At 58.9% G+C, this 19,035-nt stretch overlaps 2 protein-coding genes across 2 annotated transcripts; both read right to left on the bottom strand.

Moving 5' to 3' along the window:
- Window positions 1-645: 645 nt before the first annotated feature.
- Window positions 646-4,761, bottom strand: TMEM235 (transmembrane protein 235; the record flags this gene model as incomplete). The annotated part of the gene is made up of 4 exons (XM_080827002.1): window positions 646-887; window positions 2,642-2,779; window positions 2,973-3,053; window positions 4,581-4,761. 4 exons carry the CDS (start codon window positions 4,759-4,761, stop codon window positions 646-648), a joined length of 642 nt encoding a protein of 213 aa, XP_080683128.1.
- Window positions 4,762-8,592: 3,831 nt separating this feature from the next.
- BIRC5 (baculoviral IAP repeat containing 5) lies at window positions 8,593-18,722 on the bottom strand. Its single transcript, XM_080826457.1, has 4 exons — window positions 18,474-18,722; window positions 17,758-17,867; window positions 16,213-16,330; window positions 8,593-10,931 (listed from the first exon to the last, which is right to left on the bottom strand). The coding sequence occupies exons 1-4, from the start codon at window positions 18,582-18,584 to the stop codon at window positions 10,842-10,844; spliced, it is 429 nt and encodes a 142-aa protein (XP_080682583.1). The 5' UTR covers window positions 18,585-18,722; the 3' UTR covers window positions 8,593-10,841.
- Window positions 18,723-19,035: the final 313 nt, after the last annotated feature.

Below are 19,035 nucleotides of genomic sequence, written 5' to 3'. Positions count from 1 at the left end.
CCTCAGGATCCTCCCTGCTAACATCCGCCCTCGAGCCAGGGGACTGAACAGAGGCCTGGGAGGCCCACCGGCCTGTAGGGGCATCTAGTCCTGCCGCGCGCTCCAGGACGGTCTGGGCCTCAGAGCCCCCTTCTGTAAAATGGGTGAATGGTAGCTACCGTGACGGGCAACGGGAGAATGGGACAAGCAGATGAGCAGGTGACACTGGGCTCACCTAACTCAGTGGGTGTTTGACAGACTCAAACTCCCTCCTCCCCAGCACAGAGGGCAGCTCCTGCCCCTGACCCAGGGCCTAGGAACGAGGACAGCATGGGCTGATGGGGGTGGGCGAGGGCAGGCCATGCCCTCGAGAGGCAAGGGGACCTGCTGAGCACCAGGAACCTGCAGCACCCCCACCCGGACCCCGTTAACTTGCTGACTCTTCCTGGGACTCCCTTTTCTCATCCCCAAGAGGGAGTCACACCAGTTGTCCCTAAAGGGCATAAACCGGGCAGAGGCGCCCCCAAAACATCCGGCCTTGCCAGGCAACAGGAACCTGGCCCCTCGGCTCTGCCCCAGCCCCCCAGCCCGCAGGTGCCCCTCCCTTTGCCTGCCGATGCAAAGGGAAACTGAGTCCCTCGCCCCTGCCACTCGCCCCTCTGGGACTCAGATGACCACAGAGTGGGGGTCCCCCGGCTGCCGGCTGAGGCTGAGGGCTCGGGCTGCCGCGAGCAGGAGGAAGCCGCTGAGTGCCTCGGAGGCGCAGGAGCCCCAGGCCAGGGCCAGAGACCAGCCGAAGCTGACGCGGACGTCCTGCACGTGCCGGGGGCCGTACTGGCGGGCGGTCTCGGCGAAGGCCAGGTGGGAGTAGCTGATGTAGACGCTGACCCCTACCAGGGTCAGGGCACCTGGGGGAGGGGGGCAGGGGGACCACTCGCTGTGTCTACCCACTGAGGGCAACTGCCTCACCAGGACCTGGCTGAGGCGGTCCTGGAGACCAGGAGCCCCTCCCTGCTGGCCTTTGGGGGGAACGGAGGCTCTGATGCACTCCCCAAAGCCCCGGGCCTCACCCCACAAAACCCCCCCATGAAAGGTACCACGTATACCCTCGGCAACAGTCCCCACTCTACTGCTTCTGCATGCACAGCACCCTCCTGTGTCCCCCAGTGTCCCTGTCACACGCGCGCGCACACACACACACACACACACACACACACACGGAGCCAGTGACCTCTACTGGCAGTCGGGGGTCTGGAGCTCTGACCAGCCCCCCTCTTCCTTACAGTTCCCCCCACTTCTTTGGGTTACCCCCCCTCCTCTGGCCCCAGCCTGAGCCTCCAGCTTCTGCAGGCCCCTGCCGGCCCCCTCCCCGGTCTGCGATCGCCCCCGCCGGCTCCCATCAGCCCCGTCTTCCCCCCCCCCCCCGATGCTGACACTCTCCTCCCTTTGACTCTCCGGGGCTGCTCGGAGCGCTGACAGTGATGTCAGTGGACCCGTTTCCAAGGAGCACCCCCGCGAGGACAGCGGCCAGCCCGGACCCTGAGCGAGCGGAGCAGGTGGGGTGTTCTTCGAACCGGGTCCTTCGGAAGAGGAGCGCGTGCAGCAGCTGCCCCCGGGCCCTCCGTCCACCCACTCGTCTGGGCCATGGTTCTGAGAGCGTTATGCCAAGGCTTCCTGGATACGATCCCACCCCATTACTCCTCTCCGTGGCTTCCCAAGGTCCTCTTCGTTGGATTTGGACCCACACAGCCGGTCTCTGGGGGCCGGCCGCAGCTGACTGCTGCTCTCATTCTCTAAAGCACACACCCAGGTTGTTGGTCCCCTAGGCTCTTGGCACCAGGCAAGCCCGCCTGCTCCCACTTGACCAAGGTCTCCCACAGGGCCAGCGTCCTCTGGGGAGGAGGCAGGCCTGCCCCAGAGGAAGCCCTAGGCGCCCGTGGTCTGGGCTTCAAATGCCATGGCCTTGACCGTAGAGCTGGCCCGGATGCCAGACCTGGCTCGGGCCTCGCCCCGATAGCACAGGCCTCTGACGGCGGATCCCAAGGAGCCCCAGGGCAGCATCAGCGACAGCCAGGCTTGGGCAGCAGGGGGGCACCGGCCGGCTGGCAGGGGCAGATGGCGCCAAAAAGCACTGGTGACCTTGGTGAAACCTTGGACCTCTCAGCTGGAAACTGGGACCACAGGGAGGCCACGGCTGCGGCCCCAAGGGTGCGCCTGGCCAGCGCCCAGCAGAGTCTAGGGGAATGTCGGCTGAGGAACCGTTACCAGTCACATTCTGGGCCTGGACCGGGATCACTGCCAAGGACCTCGAGGCCCCTCTTCACCTGCGTCACTGCTGGGGTCTGCCCACTCCAGCGGCTCCCACCAGGCCGGTCCGGGAAGGAGAGGACAACGGGTGCCCCCCTCCCCAGGACCAGAGATCGCCTCCCTTGGGGAGGTCAGCCCTGGGCTTCCTCCCTCCCCAGCTCGAGGCCCACAGCCAGAACCCTTGCCTGTGTCCCTAGAAAGGCCCCGTAACACCCAACATGCTTTTGCCTGCTGCGGCTCAGTCCCCAGGCTGGGCCCAGGCTCAGCACAGGCCAGATGGGAGCAGGAGACGGGGTGGCCGGAAGGAGGCACTGCCACTCGCAGGACGTGTGGCCCCCGGGGCGCCCACACTCACCTCCTAACAAGAAGTAGCAGCCGGTAAAGAACAGGAGGGCCACGCTCCGCGCCAGGGAGCCGAAGAGGCCGCAGATCCAGCCGCACACGACGAGGACGAGGCTCAGAGGCAGGATCACCATGACAGCTCGGTGCAGGGCTGCCGGGAGAGGGGGCTCAGCGCCCCGGCTGGGACCTGGACCGGCCCCCGCTGCCCCCACACCCCCGCCGGCAGATCCAAGGGAGCGCTGCAGAGCCCCGTCTGCCTGGAGGTCCACCTTTGCAGGACAGTTTTGCCTGGAGATGAAGGACAGACCAGGGTTGGGGGGTGGTGACTCGGGCCCGGGACTCACAGATGAGGTGCTGCACTGAGGTGGGGACATCCAGGTTCTCACTGGTAAAGGGATCGATCAGGGGGATGCAGCTGTTTCGTCCTAAAAAGCAGAAAGGACACAAGCCTGGGGGGCCGGACCCCTGTGGAGTCACCACCCACCCTGCGTCCCTCTGCGATGGGTGGTCTGTGGGCACGCTGGACAGCACACTCTCAGCCCTGCCCAAACCCAGCAGGCTGGCCAGTGGCCACGGAGCCCCATCAGATTCTCTTCTGGACCCCAGAGTTTGTGACTCCAAGTGGGTTTGGAGGATTTAAGACCTTCTGTTTTGTTTCTGTGTTGTACAAATATACCTACACAGATGTCGGTCTGAAATTCTAACATCCCAGAGACGCTGCCCTCAGCTCTCCCTTAGGCTTGGGGCCCTGAGCAGGCTCATGTGTGGCTTTGCCTGGACAGGAAAAGGTGCGTGTAACGTGGACTCTGACTCTTGCACACACACGTGCACACCCACCCACATTTGCAGACACACACGTGCACACATCGGGGGGTTTTGGAGCAATCGGCACAGTCTGTTCTGCGGATGAACAAACAGCTCGTCTTTCCTCCCCAGCTGCCACCAAGGAAGGCATCGTCATGCACGTGCTTGCACGCGTGTGCACGCACACACACACGCGTAGTCACCCACATGTACACTCACGTGCACACATGCACACGTGCTCGCACTCACACAGACCTATGCTCACATGTGTGCACACACACACACACACGCTCTCACAGACACGGCTGCCCCCCAGGGCTGGTCCTGTGCAGGGGAGGACGCCCAGCCTGCTGGTCATCCCGTCACACAGGCCTTGCGGAGGGAAAGCCTCCTGTCTCTGCAGGTGTGAAAGGTACAAAGCGCTCCTGTTGGGTGCCCAAGGGCTTGTCAAGCCGCCAGGTGGTGGGGAGGGGGGTGGGGGGATAGAGAGGAACAGGGGTCTTACTCTGTGCTGTGCCAGGCTGTGCCAGGCTGAACTCTGGGGACAGCAATTGAGGAACAACTCATGGTCACTTGGGTGTGGAACCGTGCCCTTCCCGGAGGTCCCCAGTGCCCCGCACCTCTCCCACCTCAGCGCCCGCACCCCTGCTTGAGGAAGAACAGCAGCCCGGTGCCCTGGGTGCGGGGTCCTGCCCCTGCTTTCCTCCCTCACTCACCCAACCACCCCCCACCGGTTTGCATCCTGAGAAGTAGCATCTTCTCCCCATCGGACAAAGCCCCGGAGGCCGGGAGGAAGGACGAGGTGCCAAGTCAGGCAGCAGCCAATGGCAGAGCCCACTGAGAGCCTGGGGCTGCTTCTCATCTACCGAGCAATGTGCCCGCAGCTCCTAACACAAGACACCCCCGCCCCCACCAGGGAGGGCAAAGGAATACCCAGGGATCCTGCCCCCCAGGCTCTGGGGGGCCCAAAATGCCCTTCTCCCCCCAACGGCCCGGCGCCCGACCCTTTCATTTCTGAGCCCGGAGGGGTAGCCCTACTGTCACCGCCCAGTTTGGGGAGAGGACAGAGTCCGGGATGGGGAGTGGGGGCAGGAGGGGCGCTGCCCTGCCCGCGCCCTCTGCGCCTCGGCCCGCCGCCGCCGCCGTACCTTCACAGACGCGCCAGAGCCCCGAGTGCGAGGACAGCCGAGCGGCGCGCCCGGTGCTGTTGCCGGCGTCCGCCACCTCCAGGACGTACCAGTAGTCGCTGGCCACGGCGGCCGCCAGCAGCGCGAAGCTGAGCAGCGCGCCCAGGGCGGCGGCCAGGAGCAGCGCGCCCAGCCGGGCCATGCACTCGGGAGTGGGGCCGGGGATTTGGGGAGCAGAGAGGACCTCGGGAGTGAGAGGGTCGGGGAGCGGGGAGAAGGGGAGGCCGGCCGGGGAGGGGGGACCGGGATTTGGTGAGCTGGGCCAGAGAGGGGGCGCCAGGGAGTAGGGGGCGCAGTTGGGGGGATGCGGGGAGCTGGGGCGGGCAAGCTGGCGCCGCCACTCCAAGGCTTTCCTGGATGCGGTGCCCCCTTTTCTGCCTGCACGCCGGCCTCACAATACAACCCCCCACCCCGGGTTCGCAAGAAGATGGGTCCCACCTCTCCCCACCTCTCAGCGACGCGATTGCAGATCTTGGGTGCAAGGATGCAAGTCTCAGAGCTGCAGGCAGACCTGCCACAGACCTGCCACAGACCTGGCCACTGGAGTGGGTCCCTCGTCAAATGTCTTACTCTCTCCAAACCTCTAGTGTTTCAGCTGCCAAATGGCGGGCTGAGGAGGAGGAAGGGTGGGGCCCGTGTCGTCTCAGGAGGGGGCTCAGCAGGCAGCTGACCTCGCTGGCCAGGAAGCTGGCAGCCTGAATGGTGGGAGGCAGCCACCCCTGGCTGGGGCACTTGACCTCTGGCTGCTCCTGGTCTTAATCAGTCTCCTGGACTAACCAAAGGGATCCAGTGAGGCGGGGTGGATGGGCAAAGGGCCTAGGCAGGCTGGCAAAGGGGCTACGGAAGGAGACGTCTTGCTTCCAGGCGGCTTCCGGAGGCGAGGCAGCCTTCTACAAAAGCAGGAGGGGAGAGGGGTGAGGGAGGGAGGGGAGCGAGGAGGCGGGGCAGGTCCCCTGCTGGAAAACAGGGGGGAGGTGAATAGTGACCCCAGCATTTAGCCACAATGTGACAAGGATCCATACTGTGTTCAGTGGGTCACAACCTTGTTTTCTGTGTTGAAGGTATGACCGAGGGACTGGGAGGACGGGAGGAGCCCCTCTTGGGCGGCAAGCTCCATATGCTTTTTCCCAGCAACCCCTGCCTATCGGCCCGAGCTTGTCTGGAAGGGTCTCCTTGGCACCCCCACAAAGAGGGTTCTGTTGGGGCACCTGGGTGGCTCAGTGGGTTAAAGCCTCTGCCTTCAGCTCAGGTCATGATCCCAGGGTCCTGGGATCGAGCCCTGCATCGGGCTCTCTGCTCAGCGGGAAGCCTGCTTCCCTTCCTCTTTCTCTGCCTACTTGTGATCTCTGTCAAATAAATAAATAAAAATCTTAAAAAAAAAAAAAAAGTTCCGTGCTCGAAACCCAGCGTGCAGTTGGGAGCCACTGACAACCTTGTCCCCTGGGCAGCAGGCACTGGTCCTCACGGGGCTACTTGGATGAATTCCACCAGTCTATGTCCCTAAAATGGACCCAGATTATACCCTAGCCTGGCTCTGAGAAAGTGCCCCTCTGGAATGACCCCCTTTTTCATTGGTCTTCCTCCTACGACCGGCTCATAACCCATAGTTGGAGCCGTCGGGTGGCCACTTGGTGAGCACCAAGCCCGTCTCCAGGATGCTAGGGCCTCTTCGGAGGTCGCGTCAGACCACCACCACCAAAATCAGGGACATGAGGGACCTTTGGATGGAAGAAATTGGTGACAAAGAAACCGGGCTACACCCAAGCTTCTTTTTAAAAAACTTGCATTCAACTAGCTCTTCAGGGGCGGCAAGGACAGGATGCCTGACCCCAGCGACAGCCGTGGGCCCGATGAGCCTGCCGTTCCTGGCTGATGCCACAGGGCATTGCCCCCAGCCCTGGGCTGAGGAAGCAGCCAAAACTGCCGGAGAATTCACGCAGCCGCTCGGCGTCGGCTCAGTCACAACTTAGCTCGCTGCACTCAGCAAACTCCTCCAACAGAAGCCGGACGGCGCTCATTTACCCACAGGCCAGTGCCGTGCAACCTGGGTGCCCTGTGGAGCCAGTCCTCCCCGGGAGGCTCATCGGGACGCTGTTCTGGCCAAAACCAACCACGCTACAGGGCTCTGAAGTGGCGGAGGTCGTAGATCGGACCCGGAGGTCTTCCGCGCTGACGCAGCCAGCGGCCAGGCTCCCTAAGCCACGGCGCAGGCAGGGGGACAGCCACACACGGGCTCAGTCTCATCCCAGGAAGCAATAGGATCTAGGAAGGGCGCCTCAGGGACACGTCGGACTCGCCAGCGTCTGCCCACGGGCCTCCCACGGAGCTTTGCTACCAGGCAAACGGGAGGGTGCCACGGAGGGCCCCACATCACAACACGCACTGGAGTCCCCGGAGCACACGCTTCTGCTCCCCGCCCAGACACAGCTTTCCCTGCTTTGGTCATCGGCCGCCTCCTCCCAGTCCCTGCACAGACAGCTCAGGCCTTTCGTGCTCTACTCAAGGCAGCGTTGTCTTCCCGGTCCGCCCGTCACATGGCTATTTGCTGGCCGCAGCCTGGACCCCGCGCTCGCCGCGGGAGACTGAGTCCTCCCTGGCCGTCATTCGGGTCCAGGGCACAGCACGTGGCTCCCGTCAGTGCTCAAGCATCGGAGCGAACGAGCGGACAGACGTCCCCACCTTGGGGGTCAAGGGGAACATAACCAGAGAAGCTAAGGCCCCGGTGTGGCTGGTCAGCTGGAAACTGGCCCGAATGCTGTAGGCTGAGCCCAGCGGGGGAACCGACCGTGCAGTTGCTTTGCTTTAAGAACTCGATCACCCCCAGCTCCTCCCCCCCCAACCCTGTCCAGACAAGAAACCCTTTGTGATGGCAACACTGGTTCAGAGCAAGGCGCCTGCACAATGGAACCCTCTTCTCAGCTCAGACCTTCGATGTCAAAAGCAAGCACAGACGTTTCACTGCCGTCACAGCAGAGCAAGCTGGGCGAAGGGTACGTGGGGCCCCTTCGTACTGTCTTTTCAAGTTCCGATGAATCTCAGTTCGAGTTTTTAAAAATGTTGTGTTAGATCAATGGAACCCTTGGGGGAACGGTTTCCGTTCCGCAGAATGAAGGCCTGACAAAGCAGTCTGAAAAACGGCATGGGGGTGGTTTCGGGCCAGGCCCGGCTCCGGAGTCGGGCAGCCGACCCCGGCCATACCCGCAAGGCCGGGCCGCGTCATTCATCAGGGAGGGCCCATCTCTGGGGCCAGCAGGCCTGGGTTCCATCCTTGACCTTCGTTGTACGATCTTGGACAAGCTTCTCCACCTCTTTGCGAGGCTCTATTTCTGCATGAAAAAATGCAGGTAAGATCACCTGACTTTACTGGCAAATTGTGACTTCTTACTTTTTAAGTGCAACCTGCAAAGAGTGGTCAGCACCCCAAAGGGGTGCCAACCTGCTGGCGCTGTCTAAAGGCTCCATGCTTGGCAGGTCACTTTGGGTCGGGCTGGCACTCGTCAGTACTGGGGACAGCTGGAGGATTCGGATCCTGAGGCTGGCCTGCAGGGCTCTAACCTGTACACCGCGCTCTGCACGTGCCAGCCCCTAAGCATCCGTCACAACCCTTCCAGACTCCCACAGACCTGGAGAACCCAAAAGGGGACACATATTTGAAAAAAAAAAACAACCTGAGGCTCTGGGCCTTGGCAAAGGCTTGTGGCTTGATTAACGGAGGTCTATTTTGTGCTCCGAGAGGACGGTCACGAAGGCCCGGTAATAAACACGGCCTCTAGACAACACCCCTGTAGGAGGGGAACGTGTAAGACGGACCGAGGGGCAGCTCCTGCTGGGCCTCGCTCCACAGCACGGCCTGCCGAAGCCGAGAACCACATCACTGCCCGCTGCGCAAAGGGCCGCTTCTCTACGGAGCCGCCGGTAAAGGGCCGCTATTATAGTGAAGGACCCATGACAGACGGGCACAGACACCAAAATTAAGCAGCTCAGATGAGTACAAAGGCTAGAGAGCTTTTTTTTTTTCCTCCAACAGAAACCACTGCAGTAAATATCCTCCAAGCTTGGAGGGAAAACCACACCTCCCTCTCTGACCGACGCCGTAGAGAGAGAGGAGTCTGAAACGCGTTTTGCATGGCCAGTTCACCGCTGGACCGGGTGCAGGTGACACACACGGGCGGGCCTTGTAGGCCAGGGTGGGCTTCGTGTCTGCCGGGGCTCATCCCAGCCCCAAGGCCCCGCAAGCCTGGGGGCGGGAAGCAGCAGGTGGCGGGCCAGGAACCACCACACAGACCTGACAGGATTTTAAAAACCCAGCAGGGTCTGCAGCGGCGTTTGAAATGAAATGGTTTTTATTCTTCCGAAACAAGATGTCCTCCAGTAGGACCGTTCACAACCCACCCTGCAGCTCCACTTCGTGGAGGGACGGATACAATCTGTCAAGTAACACCAGGCTTCAGCCACGTGTGAGCCAGCCTCGGGGAGGGGACGAGGACAGCAGAACGCAGATGCGGGGGAGGGGGCGGGGCGGGTAGCAGCCACCAAGACACGGCCACCCGGGGCTGACAGATCACCCGCAGCAGCCCACCAAGTCCCCACGGCTCGGAGTCAAGTGATTTCAAAAGGATTCGGGCCTCTGCATTGCTGTCGGGGCGGGAGCCAAGAGTGGGGCTGGCAGACGAGGGTGTCTAATGCGGCAGCAGTTTCGCGCCTGACGGTGTCTGCTGCCTGCTTCCGGCTGCCTTGTCTCCAGAGCCACGAGGCTCCCACGAATTTCCCCGAGGACTGAGAATGGCTTTGTGCTCGCTCTCATTGTACTTGGTGCTGTTCTGCGAAGTAGTAATTCCAACAAAACAAGAGAGCGACTTTGCGGGGCCCGAGAAGCTGGGACGCTGTGTCACGCCCCCCTCGCACACGCATCCCACACCCGCACAGAAGGCCAGCTGCGGTGGTGCAGGTTTCGTGACCAAGCGTTACAGGCGAGCAAACCCGCAGCTCAGGGGCACCAAGCCGCTGAGGTTAGTGCCGCTGCTCTAAGTGATGTCACGGAAATCCATGATCTTGTAAGACTGCGAACAATATAACTAAGTTATCTATAAAAAATTTCCTCCAAAAGACATTTCCAGTGCACTTTTTAGATTAACCGATCCCTCTGTCCTCCTGGATGGAGTTCACAGGAGAAACACAGGTGCCTCACCAGCCACCTGACCCACGTGGTGAGAAGGAAGTGGCGACCTGCAGAGCGCCGGGAGCGGTAAGACCAGGAATTCCTTCCGCAGGTCTCCCGTCCAAGGCCTGCCTGCCCCACCCGTGTCACAGCTCATTCAGAGCAAGGAGCCAGGTGTCTGGAAAAGGCACTGGCATTAAGGACAATTTCGTTGTGTCAGAGAGATGTGACAACCTTGCCACGTGCCCGTGGTGCACGCTGGAGGGGACGGATCCTCGGCTGACCTCCAAGCCAGAGGCTGGCTTCGCTGTCAAGACATCAGGCCTCCTCCACCCCACCCCCGCTACATGGGCTTCGGGCCGGAAGGGCTCTGGCACACCTGGGGGCCCAAGGCAGCCTGGGGTTGGATTCTAGCTCCCCTGCGAAAATTCCAAAATGACGAGACAGGCAAGGAAGCCCACACGCAGCACCTCAGAGCCCCAGAAGGGATGGCATTTTGTCTGATCTGCTCCGGAGGGCAGGGAGGCCACTGTACCAGAGCTGGCGGGGTCGAGGACCGCTGCAGGCCCTGGAGATACCCAAGTGAGATAAAGGAGAGTAGCGGGAACACAAGAAATGCGCACCATAAATTCAGATTATCAGACAAATAAAACCTAAAATGGCATCCTTAATTCTCTGTTGGTCCAGCCACAGCAGACCTATGAATACGTTCAGGCATCAAATCAGGCTGCGCAGCCGGCCGTCAGCCGGCCTGAAGCCGACGCTGCGCCGCGGGAGGCCCCGCCGGTGAGAACACGCTGCTCAGCCTCTCACCCCCGGGAGCCCAGGAACCAACGGCACAAAAACTACCAAAGAAAAATGAGAGAATCAGTTCCTGGACTCGGCAGCACCAGCTGCCCGAAGAGAAGCAGCCCCCGGCACTGCTTTCAAGAAAAAAACAAAAGTCTAGCTTAAATATTCTAATTTCAAATCGTGGATGTTCCGGTTCCCTAAGGCGCTGGGCAGGGTCCCGGTGAGGAGCGCGCCCCACGCGGGGAGCAGCTCGCACGGCGGTGGCGGCGGCGTCACTCCGCGGCGGCCAGCTGCTCGATGGCGCAGCGCACTCTCTTTGCCGTCTCTTCGAATTCCTTCTGCTTACTGTTGGTTTCCTTTGCCTGGAAATAAAGAAGAGGCGCATGAAACTGAACCAACAGCTTCCCCATCACACCCTGTAGATAAGACCAACGCGGAAAGAACAAAGCAACATTGACTGAACCCCTAACAAATCAGGCGCTGGGTTAGGGAGGAACCCCCCCCGCCGCTATCTGGGGCTGAATATCCCGACTCAACTCAAGAGCCCCCCACCTCAGCTACATCCTAATAATCATAAAAGAAAACACGCCGCAACGTTTGTGTCCTGAGCACCACTGCACCTGCTTCATACACGCGAACTGCTTTCTCGCTCGGCGTCCCGGGGAGGCAGGTGCCACCACCGTCTGCGCTCTACGATGAGGAAGACCACACCGCACCAGAGGTGTGCAGGTGGCCCAGCTCGGCTCTGGCACAGTCCTGCTCTTAACCACCGCCCACACTGCTTCAGAAGCTCCCCCAGCTCAGGCCTAGAGCCCCCCTCTTGTCCAGGCAGACGCTGCCGAGCCTCGGCTTTCTCTCCTGACACAGAAGAGTCCTCTGCTTCCGGCGGCTGACACTGCCTTCTGACCTGTTAATTCCGCTCAGTGCTCCGTCCAGGACAAATGCCGGATCCCATCAGCAGATCCAGGAACCTCTCTCCCAACCCTCATGTGTGTTCTCCTGGATTTCTCTGACACGTTGAAAAGCTAACAGACCTTTATGGAGCTAAGTTTGTTTTCTAATTAGAGGCTAACTTAAAAAAATTACTTTTCATTAAGTATTTTTGTGTATCTTAATTTTGCTGCCATGTATAAGGCTTACTTAAAATTATTAATTAAAAGAAAAATTAATTAATAAAATAAGAAATTGACACGAAAAAGAGAACAGCATCTGACAATTAATGGTGTGCCCTGTAATGGACAACCCTGCAGCCTGAGCACCTCGTCTCTATGGATATGGAAAGACAACCATGGTCTTTTTGTTTTTTAAGTAATCTGTGCGCCCACCATGGCACTTAAACTCACAACCATGAGATTAAGAGTTGCATGGTCCAGGGGCGCCTGGGTGGCTCAGTGGGTTAAAGCCTCTGCCTTCGGCTCAGGTCATGATCCTGGCGTCCTGGGATCGAGCCCCGTATCGGGCTCTCTGCTCAGCAGGGAACCTGCTTCCTCCTCTCTCTCTGCCTGCCTCTGCCTACTTGTGATCTCCATCTGTAAAATAAATAAATAAATCTTAAAAAAAAAAAAAAAAGAGTTGTATGGTCCATCAACTGAGCCAGGCAGGGGCCCTAACCATGGCCTTTTAAATATATTATTTATTTTTTTCTTCTCTTTCAATAAAGCTTAAATTAATTAAGCCCCGATGTACACAGGCTGTTACTTAACCACCACAACATGGAGGTCAATACCTCCATTTATTTTAGAAAGCGAGATAAAGTGCATGTGTGTGTGTGACCAGAGGGAGGGACAGAGGGAGAGGGAGGAGAATCCCCAGCAGACTCCCTGCTGACCACAGAGCCCAACTCGGGGCTTGATCCCACAGCCCTGAGATCATGACCTGAGTCAAAATCAAGAGCCAGACACTCAACCAACTGAGCCACCCAGGCGCCCCTCTATTTTCTTAATAAAGGTGGATTGAAGGAAAAATCAGAAACTCACGGGGCACTGCCTGGGTGGCTCAGTTGGTCAAGCGTCTGACTCTTCATTTCCGCTCAGGACATGAGCTCAGGGTTGCAAGACTGAGCCCCACATCGGGCTCTGCACTCCGTGAGGAGTCTGCTCGGGATTCTCCCTCTTCCTCTGCCCCTCCCACTCTCTCCTTAAAATAAATAAATAAATCTTCAAAACAAATCGGAAACTCACTATTAAAAATATAAAGTTCACTGGGCAGAGGTTTACCCTCTGGAGCTTTGGCTTCTCCTCCTTCCTCTTGTGCGTCATCCTCCCTCATCACTAGCGTCCACAAACGCGGGTCTGTTTGCTCCCATTAAGGTCACTCCCTGAACTAGTTTCTTTTCTTTTCTTTTTTTTAAATATTTTATTAGTTTTTTTGACAGAAACACAGCAAGAGAGAGAACAGAAGCAGGGGGAGTGGGAGAGGGAGAAGCAGGCTCCCCGCCGAGCAGGAGCCTGATGTGGGACTCGATCCCAGGACCCTGGGATCATGACCTGAGCCAAAGGCAGATGCTTAACGACTGAGCCACCCAGGCGCCCCTTAACTGGTTTATTTTCTAACTGGTTCTAATTTACTTAATTTTCCCCAAAAGGTAGAGCTGGTGATGCAGCAGCAGGAATGTCATGAGTAGGGAGCGTGCTCCCAGCCTAGACCCCCAAAAGGCTGGCTGTCCAGTGGGGCAGAAAGCCTTCCCGCGTCAGGCCCCAGGCGGGCCGCTCCCTCAGCGATCCTGTCACACGGACGAGCAGCGGCATCTCCCGTGGGAGTCTGGGGCCTCAGACACCCGCGGCATTACAGCAAACATCTGTGCCTGGTCTCCAGGATCTGCACACCCGACACGGTTATCTCATCCGGTTCTTTTTAACAAACGTCCAGTAAACGACTACCTTAAACCACATGCTGCGCCCACAGAGCTGACTTTCCAGTTGAACACGCCAGCCCCCAACCGTATTCGCTCTCACAGAACAGACGAGGTCTGCATGCCAGCCCACGCCCAGGAGTGACGTGCCCTCGACTGCCTACCTGGGGGCTCCAGGGCAAAGCAGACAGACCTCTGGTTATGCCGGTTCCCTGCACTTGGCTCTGACCCCAGACATGACCATCCGTTCACATGGGCAAGTGCACGGGGACACAAGGGGACCTGAGTTTTACACGAGTGATAACTTATTTGCAGCATATCTTACAGTCAGCTGGTGCTCTAGAACAGCATGTCCCATAGGACCCTTCACAACGACAAAACTATTCTGTTATCTGTGCCACGCAGCATGGCAGCAACTGGCCACGTCCCACCACTGGGCAGGTAGGACACTGTGTGACCCGAGCGTGGAAACCTGCCCTCTACAGATCTTCATCATCAAAGCCACGCCCAGTGACGGCCACAGGGCTGGAGAGCACAGCTCCGCAACATCACAACAGTACAGTGAGGGCCACAGGCTCACAAACTCCCTGTTGTGTAAGTTGTGTAAACTGATTATGGAAAGTATGAGCAGCATATGCTTTTTAGTCTTTTTTAAAATACAGAAATTTAAAAATTATCTGAAGGAAACACAATAAACAGTTAGCGGTGGTCACCCTTAGCATAGCATGGAGCTTTTGAGTCCCCCTCCTGAAAGCTCACATTGTTTTGCGATTAAACAAAGCAACAGAAACAAAGGCACCCTTTTGAAGTATCTTGTGTTCTGGGGCGCCTGGGTGGCTCCGTAGTTTAAGTGTCTGCCGTGGGCTCAGGTCGTGGTCCCAGGGTCCTGCAACCGACGGGGCCGTGCATCAGCCTCCCTGCTTCTCCCTCTGCCCCTCCCGTGCTGGTGCTTGACTGCGCGCTCTCTCAAATAAATAAGAATCTTAAAAAAAAAAAAATTAAGCTTCCTGTATTCTGACTTGGGGAGAACAGAAACAGTTGTACAATGAAAGCAAAACATTTTCTTCCCATCCCCCACTTTTCTCACTTGCCTGTTTACCCTGGTCTGGTGTGGCCCCACGGCTGTTCCCACACATGGTGGCAACCTGGTGGGCTTCCTGCTCCGGTGAGTCACCTCTCCCCACAGGCCACCTGGCTCCGCCCACCAGACCATGGGGCCTAGAAGCAGTCGGTCACTTACTGTCTCGGAGCTGTGCTGTCACAACAACCTCTTCCTCTTTGCTGAGACACCGAACATCCTTTGTCTTTTTCAGCGCTCCACAGTCTGGCTTCAGCCTCTCCCTGGGCTACACACCAATCCCCCTCCTGCTTGCCGGGGCACAGCTTTCTCACCACTGTCCCCTAAGTAAACAGGCTGGTCTCTCACCTAGCATGGGCTTGGCAAACTGTGGCCCATGGGACACAGCCCATTTCTCATACAGTCATTGGGCTACAAATGGTTTTCACATTTTTAAACAGCTGTGAAAACAAAAACAACAGAATAATATCTACTAGAGGGCGCCTGGGTGGCTCAGCTGTTTGAGTGTCTGCCTTCGGCTCAGGTCATGATTCCAGGGTCCCGGAATCGAGTCCCACATGGGGTTCCCTGCTCAGTGGGGAGCCTGCTTCTCCCTCTGCCCCTTCCCTCTGCTCATGCTCTCTCGCTCTATATAAATAAAATCTTTAAAAAAAAAAAAGAAAGAAAAAGAATATTTAACAGAAACCCGCAGCTCATGAAGGCTAAAATACTGGCTATCTGTGGCACTTCACAGAGGGTGTGCTGACCCCTGACCTAGAAGGCTCTCCCTGGCCCACTTCCCGCCTCCAGCCCTGCTGTCTTCAAGGTCCCCACTGTGCAAGCACTCTTCCGCAACATGCTACACTGACTGCCAAGTTCTTCCACTTTCCTAACAAAAAATTTGGTATTCAGCATTTACCCTGTATTAGACAGAACTATTTCATAATCATCGCTAAAAAGGAACACAAATTTTCAACCAGAAAAGGGTTTCAGAAATCCTGGGGATCTGCCCTGCACATGCAACCAAGACCGGCCTGAACTCATGGAGTCCGTGAGCGGCGGGGACAGCACCAGGATGTCCTCTCCCGGCCCAGTGCTTTGCTACAAGGAGAGCAAACACCCAAACATTTATTCTCTGTCAGACTTAGCAAATAAAAATAGGGGATGCCCAGTAAATTGAAACTTCATAAACTTCACAAAAACAAGTAACTTTTTTAGAATACATCCATACAAAACATGAACTATACCTGAAATTCAGGTTTAATTAGAAGCCGATTTTCTCTGCCACCTGGGCTGCCTGACACCCATCCCGCTGTGGACCCACGGCCTCACCCCTCCTCTCCCCCGATAACCCAGGATGCCTGACCTCAAGGTCCAGTTGGACTGGAGCCTCTTCTTCCCAATACCTGTGATGCCCCTTCCCCGACATGCTACACGTGCCCCCAAACCCTCTGCCCCAGCAAGCTTACACCCGAACACACAGCACGTAAAGGGCCGCCCACACAGACTGTCGCCGAATGCTGGACGCCAGCCTGACCACCACTGGCCCCTACCAGGGGACCTCACACTAAACACATCTTCCAAGAGGGAACAACCCCAAGACCACATTCCAGGACAGACGCTCCGAGGGGCTTAAAACTGCTTTCCTAGGAACACAAAGCCCCTCTGGGGCGAAGGCGCAGAACTCAGTGCTCAGCGGGGTTGGCCCTTGGTTCTCGTTCCGGATGATACGTACGATTTTGTTCTTGGCTCTCTCTTTGTCCAGTTTCAAAAATTCACTGAGGGTTAATTCTTCAAACTGCTTCTTGACAGAAAGGAAAGCACAACCAGATGAATGCTTTTTATGCTCCTCTCTAGAAAAATCGATACGGGAGCACATCATCAGAGAAGAGTGAGGGAAAGGGAGAAGAGCGAGTGTGTCAGCGCCGCCCGGCCCCCAGCTCCCAGACGCGCCTCCCTCCGCTTGCTCAAGTTCGCAGGACCAGGGCTGGGTCCCGGGGCGCGCTCCCATAGCCCACCGCCGGCCTGCCCTCTCTCCGGACGTCTCCCACCGCGCTTAGGGCTGAGGGGATTTTTCTGGAGTCCTGCAGCAATTAGCAGGAAAAGTGGTACATAAGGGCAGGGGCAGCACACCTCAAATCCCTCTAAAACCCTCAAGGAAGGAACTGTGTGGAGTAATCTCTCCCATTTCCCTGGAATTGTTACGGGATCCGCTCGCTGGCCAGGCTTCTCCAGGGAACTCCCTGGTCTCACCGTCTGCCCTGCGAATTACCCCTGCAGAGAGGACAGCAGTGTGAGCGGAACAGCACTGGAATGAACACACAGCCGCACCAGGCCCCAGAGGACAGCCGATAGGAAGAACTGTCTGAACGTTCTCCGGCACTGAGAAATTCACTCCCAGGAGCACAACGGGTACTTCCTCAGCGATCCTGATGTGCGCACCGTGCCGGCCCAGTCAAGAATGGGTCACGAGGGCCCCTGGGTGGCTTAGTCGGTTGAGCAGCCTGAGATCAGGCCCCGAATTGGGCTCCCTGCCCCGTGGGAAGCCTGCTTCTCCCTCTCCCTCTCCCTGCCGCTGTCCCTGCTTCTGCTCTCTCCCTGTCAAGGGAATACATAAAATATTAAAAAAAAAAAAGAATGGGTCATAAGAGCAAGCACATTAGGGAAACCAGCAACTCTCTTCTGGCCAAGAAGAGACAGCGTGGGTGATTCTCTATAGGAAATACTAACGCTGTGGATGCAACGGGGTGTGAAAGGGGGCAAAGATGAGAGAAGGCGGCGTCGCATACAGGACAGCCGTCAGGGTCCGTGCCAACACACATACGGAATTAAAAGAAACAGCTCTAGATGCCTTAAAGAACAAAACCCCAAACGCCGCCAGGGTACCCCTTAGGAGTGTTTTCTGTGGCGTGTGAGTGACAGCTCCGTGACACTTCAGATCTGAAGACTCCAGCTAGGAAAGCACCTGACACCCGCGCGTCCCCACAGGCTCCGCTCCTGCACCGGGCCAGACCCGACAGGCGTCAAGGACAGGCCTCCAAGAACGCGCCTTCCTTCAGCCTCCGCTCTGGAGGACGGCCGGCCAAGTCGGGTCTGAAAAGGCCTAAGCGCCGCCGGGCACCGGCCGGGAAATTCATCCGTTGGCTGTCACGGGGCACAACAGGAGCTGCAAAAGCCCAGGATCCCTCACCGAGTGTTTCGGACATTCGCATGGTTTTCTCAGGCCCAGCTCGCAGCGGGGCGTCCTGGAAGCGCAGCGCGGCTGGCCTGGGGGACTTACATAGGGTCATCATCCGGCTCCCAGCCTTCCAGCTCCTTGAAGCAGAAGAAGCACTGGGCCAAGTCGGGCTCGTTCTCAGTGGGACAGTGGATGAAGCCGGCCTCGGCCATCTGCAGGGGAGAGCGCGGGCTCAGGCCCCACTAGGAGCTCTCGGGTCCAGGAGCCCGCAGCGGAGGGGTCGCCCCGGCGGGGAGCCCACGGAGGGAGGGGTCACCCCCAGGCCTGGGAGCCCACGGAGGGAGGGGTCACCCCCAGGCCCGGGAGCCCACGGAGGGAGGGGTCGCCTGGGGGACCAGGAGCCCATAGCGGGAGAGGTCGCCCCGGCCGGGACCCCACAGCTGGAGGGGGTCACTCCGGGCCCGGGAGCCCACAGAGGGAGGGGTCACCCCGGCCGGGAGCCCACGGAGGGAGGGGTCACCCCCGGGCCCAGGAGGCCACGGAGGGACGGGTCGCCTGGGGGACCAGGAGCCCGCAGCGGGAGAGGTCGCCCCGGCCGGGAGCCCACAGCTGGAGGGGTCGCCCCGGGGTCTGGAAGCCCACAGGGAGAGGGGCGCCCGGGAGCCCACAGAGGGAGGGGTCGCTCAGGATTCGGGAGCCCACAGGGGGAGGGGCTTCACGGGGCCGGGAGCCCACAGCTTGGACCGGGTCATCCCCGGGCCGCGTCAGGGCTCTGGGGAGGGGCGGGCCTGGGGCCCAGGGAGGCCACGCGGTCTCACCCGCTCCGGGGTGCAGGCGCAGCCCTCCAAGAACGGCCAGTTCTTGAACGTAGAGACGCGGTGGTCCTTGAGGTAGAGCTGCCAGGCGGGGGGCAACGACGAAGCACCCATCCCGCCGCCGCAGCCGCCGAGCGCCGACTCGATTCAAATCCGGCGGTTGGCGGCCGGCGCGGGGCAGGTCGGGAACGCGCTGCCCCACCGCGCTCCGCCCGCGGCTTTCTGGGAAGGCAAGGCTGGGCGGCGCGGGGCGTGCTGGGAGTTGTAGTCCTCCCGCCAAGCGGCTCCGCTACTCGCGGCGCACCGAGCGCGCCCCCCCTCCCCCAGCCCCGCCGGGCGCCGGCCCCTTCCCACACTTCGCGTTTCCCCGACGGCTTACGAAGACCGGTGGGAAGAGGCGTTGAGGCTGCTCTGACGTCCCCGGGGTGGGTTCAAGGAGTGGCCTCTGTTGAGCCCACTTACGTAGAGCCTGTGCTCATGAAACACTCCCCTTTTCGATAAGATTTCGTAACAGACATTTAATTCATAGATCAGCTTTCGGCTGTATCCAATTTTACCGATACCA

The sequence above is a fragment of the Martes martes genome (genome assembly GCF_963455335.1).
Source record: "Martes martes genome assembly, chromosome: 16".
Taxonomy (NCBI): Eukaryota; Metazoa; Chordata; class Mammalia; order Carnivora; family Mustelidae; genus Martes; species Martes martes.
Note: the sequence above shows the minus strand (reverse complement) of the source record. Positions and strands in the feature narration are given on the sequence as shown.